Raw genomic sequence first — 4,257 nt, forward strand, 5'->3', positions numbered from 1 at the left:
TGCCTGTAGGCTCCCCTCCCAAAAGGTCCCCAATCTCAGAGTCCATAACGTATTCCTATCTCTGAAGGGAGGCAACCCGGAGTCCAAGATGTAAGAGCTGAAGAGGCTGAGTGGGTTGGGAGAGGCACTTCAGGAAATAAAACATAATTCCTATGAATGAAATAGAACCAGCAGACCCATTTTATGACTAAGGAAAGTGAATTTTAGGAAGGAAGAGCCTTCGGTCACACTAGTGACAGGGCCAAGGTCTGCTTCCACCTGTGGTGTGTGGGGGGTGATGAAGTGGAAACTTAAGGGCTCTTTGGAGAGTCAGTTGTGTTAGATGGTGTTTTGCTGGGGCAAACACATGAAGAAGTGTTTTCCTGAAGTGGCCACAGGTGAAAAGCTGAGGCAGACTCGTGTAGAAACATTTCGCTGAAGCAGACACCAGTGAAAGGATGGTCTGCTAAAGCAAGCACGTGAAAGGATATGTGATGGATTCTTCGCTAATGAAACATGGGTATTGGTCCGTCTTACATTGTGTAGTTGACCTGCATTTGCTGGGACTTCCATAGAGAGAAATGCACCAAAAAACTTTTGGTGGTGTGCTGTGGCTTGTTTCAGCTTCTTTCACTTCTGCAGATTCTAGATAATTGGCAGCTTGGTGTCAGCTTAGACAGACTCATGTGCTGAGGCGAGACATGTGGGGAGGGTGTATAAAGTGAACTCGACCAGCAATGGGAGGGAGCTTGGCTTGCTTGCATAGCTAAAAGCTTGGTGGTCTTGCTAATCTTTGCTAACCTTTGCTTGGCTGATTGGAACGTCTCCTGGCATTCCCCCTGGTCCCTCCTGCCGACTTGTGCAGAGGCTGAAGCCTGCATGTCTCTGCTAGGTAGTCACACTGCTGCTGATTCATGTTATCTATCCTGATTCTACCGAACTGGATGGCTGGTGTAGCCATGAAGTGTTTGGGAGTGGATCGAGCCGCTGCTGACTCCTGTGCACTGAACTGCTGATTTCCTGACAGTGCAGATGGGAGTTTCTCCCAAGAACCTTTCTAAACAGGTCCACTTCCCCCATATCCTTTCTTTTCCACTGCCTCTGGTGGGCAGTGGGCTAGAAAGGAAGTTAAAGTGTTTAAGAACCATCATTAAAAATAGGCTTTAAAAACATTAAAGTAATGGGGTGGCATGGTTTGGAGCACATAGTGACAGATCCCTCCTTGGGGTGAGGAAAAAGCTGAGGACCAGTCTAGATATGACAGGAAGAAGTAAGACCTCTGTCTAGGGCGGGCCACCCAGAAAGAGGGCTCAATAGTGAACATCAGATTTGAAGAAAATGGGTCCTGCCACGTGCTGCCAGGCTGTGTGTCCTAGGGTGCCCTTTGTGCTGCCTTCCTCCTGATGTAAGATAATACAGTCTTGATGGCAACTTGGCCTCGGCAGAGACTTCTTGTGCAAACAGAGGATCTCACAGTTAGGAAATCTTGGAAGGACCCAAGTCCCTCCCTCAAAATGGTGGCCATTTCTGACAGGGCTTGGAAAGCACAGGCTTTCCCTGTCATCAGCAAACCTTCAGCCCTGCCCATTGCCACGCCCAGCAGAAACAGTAGAAAGCCAGCCTCAGCCTCAGCACCACCCCAGCACCAGCCTCAGCCTCACAGCAACATGTGGTCAAACAGTATCTTGGTCCTCACTACGCTCCTCATTTCTTCTACTCTGGTAACGGGAGGTGGAGTCAAAGGCGAGGGTAAGTGGGTACGGGCGAGCTGCCTAGAGCTGGGATGGGAACTCCCAGATTATAGGAAGGGATGGAGTGCCCCCCCCCGCCGACCCCACCCTACCCTTTACCCCCGCCACTCACCTTGTGCCTTCTTCCACCAAATAAAGAGAAAGGAGTTTGCCCGGCGGACAATGTCCGCTGCTTCAGGGAAGATGATCCCCAGTGTTACGGTGACAATGACTGCAGAGATCAGGAGCTATGCTGCTTCTGGCGATGTGGCTTCAAATGTGTGCCGCCTGTGAAAGACAACAGTGAAGAGTAAGTAGTTCCCAGTGCTGTGCTCGGCCCTCCCACCTCCCCAGTCTCTGTCTCCTGGAAGCATGGAGGATTCTTAGAGCCAAGGGGCAGAGAGACGGGTGTGAGCTTATGGGATCTCAGAGACCAGAGGCCTTGACCGTCTCCTTTGTACAAAGGGGGAGGCGTGACAGGGACATCAACCAAGCAGAGTCAGGTGAAAGCCCCTGGGCTTTTCCTCCTCCCAGGACTGCTCACACAAGTCCCACTCTGTCCTTTCCTCCTCTAAACTTGCTGTCACCTAGCACCTGCCCCCGGGGGTCCTCAGGCTTAGAGTATGGGAGAAACGGGCAGCCCGTGGGCAACCTGGTCTCCGAGTCCTTGTGTGCAAAAGAAGGAACAGCCTACCCATCCAGCCTGACCCCAGTGTGAGCATCCCTCTTCAGCAGGTTCTCTTCCTCTTTCATAGACAGAGCCCTCAGAGTAAGGTGTGATAGCTCATAAAAATGGCCTCAGAGGACTGCTTCCACCATGGAAGGACACAGCAAGAAGGTACAAAGACCAGGCCTTTCCAGATACTGGATCTCTGGGCACCTTGATCTTGGACTCCCCAGCCTCCAGAACTCTGAGAAATAAATGTTGTTTATAGGCCATTCAGTCTATGGTAATTTGTTACAGTGGTCCAAATAGACTAATTAATACAACTTAATAGTTTAAAAAAATCCTTGTTCAATATTATATGTGTGTGTGTGTGTGTGTATATGTTTGTTTGTGTGTTTGTGTGTGTATGTATAGGTATATACATATATATGCATGAACAATTCTGGAAATATACATTTTTTGGAAAAAACTATTAAACTTTATTATATGATATTTTTTTTACAAATCTGAATAAATAGGATGAAATTGTCCATAATACGATTTAAAAAAAAAAAAAAAAGATACGCCCTTACAGCTGGCCAAAGGGCGTAAAACAAAGTGACTCTGGAGCTGTGAATCATTTCTCCCTAAGTGAGACACCTGTATCACACAGCAACCACCACCACCACCAAGCTCAGAGAACATCTAGGAAAGCCTGGAAGATTGGCACAGATAATGTCTTCTGTGCATGACAGGGCCTCTGTACTCATAAATTCACAGCAACTGTTGTAGCCAGCACAAGACCTGCACAGATCAGTCTGCACCCTGAGTTGAGGAGCCATGTGTCTGTTGACGGCCACTAGAGGGGGCAGAGTCAGCTTTCCTCAGTGGTGTGGCCCGTGGTGGGGTGCCAGTGCCCCAGTGGATGGTACTGCACACCCACGGGTGTATGGGCACACTAATTAGATTCAGTGGGTTATTTTTAAGAGAGAGAGAGGAATTGGGATTGAGAGAGAAATGTGGAGAGGAATCAGGAGGACTTGGAGGGAGAAATGAGAGAGATGATCTAAATACATTTTGTTTGTGTATTAAAGTACCAGAGAATATATAAAATACGTGTGTGTGTGTGTGTATGTGTGTGTGTAATTTCTTACATATTGCATATAGAATACAATGCATATATATGCCTGCTTTTCTGCAAACACCAAGTGTTCACAAGGCAAGGATGTCCATCCTGATCAACATAGTTCATACGTAACTACAATCTAAACCCTCTGGAATTTGCAATCTCAATTAAGCTGTCGCCACAGGCACTGGCCATCCACAGCTTCCTGCTGTTTACAGGGTGCCATTTCATCATCCCATGCTATACAACGTGTCCTTCTGTGGGGAAACATGACTTTACGATGAGAGGATTGAGGTGTTCTGGCTGAAGTACTGCAGTCTGTCTGAACAACATTAAAAATGGGTAAACCAGGAGGCAGAGGCAGGTGGATTTCTGAGTTTGACACCAGCCTGGTCTACAGAGTGAGTTCCAGGATAGCCAGAGCTATACAGAGAAACCCTGTCTCAAAACACCAAAATAATAATAATAATAATAATAATAATAATAATAATAATAATGGGTAAGCCAGGCATAGACTTCTCCTCAAGTGATGCAGGAGGCTGAAAGATACCTCAAGGAAGGGATACTAGCCACACTGAGTAGACATTCACCTGTTTGCTCAAGCAGAAATTACAGAAGGGGAGAATGGGAGGCAGGCAGAAATGAGCTAAAATGTTTATTCTGGAATAAAGGAATCTAAGGATGTTGCAACCATGCAGGGAGTGTCAGTGTATGGACTTGGTTCTGAAAACTGCTTGAACTCATTAAAAAAAAAAAAGATGTATCTTTAATTATGT

The 4,257-nt window shown here is 47.0% G+C and overlaps 1 protein-coding gene across 1 annotated transcript; it reads left to right on the plus strand.

The window, feature by feature from the left end:
* The first annotated feature begins 1,624 nt into the window (after positions 1-1,624).
* Positions 1,625-2,641, plus strand: Wfdc12 (WAP four-disulfide core domain 12). The gene is made up of 3 exons (XM_021157055.2): positions 1,625-1,728; positions 1,869-2,019; positions 2,465-2,641. The coding sequence occupies exons 1-3, from the start codon at positions 1,647-1,649 to the stop codon at positions 2,487-2,489; spliced, it is 258 nt and encodes an 85-aa protein (XP_021012714.1). The 5' UTR covers positions 1,625-1,646; the 3' UTR covers positions 2,490-2,641.
* Positions 2,642-4,257: the final 1,616 nt, after the last annotated feature.

The sequence above is a fragment of the Mus caroli genome, unplaced genomic scaffold, assembly GCF_978045245.1.
Source record: "Mus caroli unplaced genomic scaffold, Mus_caroli_1 scaffold_2, whole genome shotgun sequence".
NCBI classification, from domain to species: domain Eukaryota; kingdom Metazoa; phylum Chordata; class Mammalia; order Rodentia; family Muridae; genus Mus; species Mus caroli.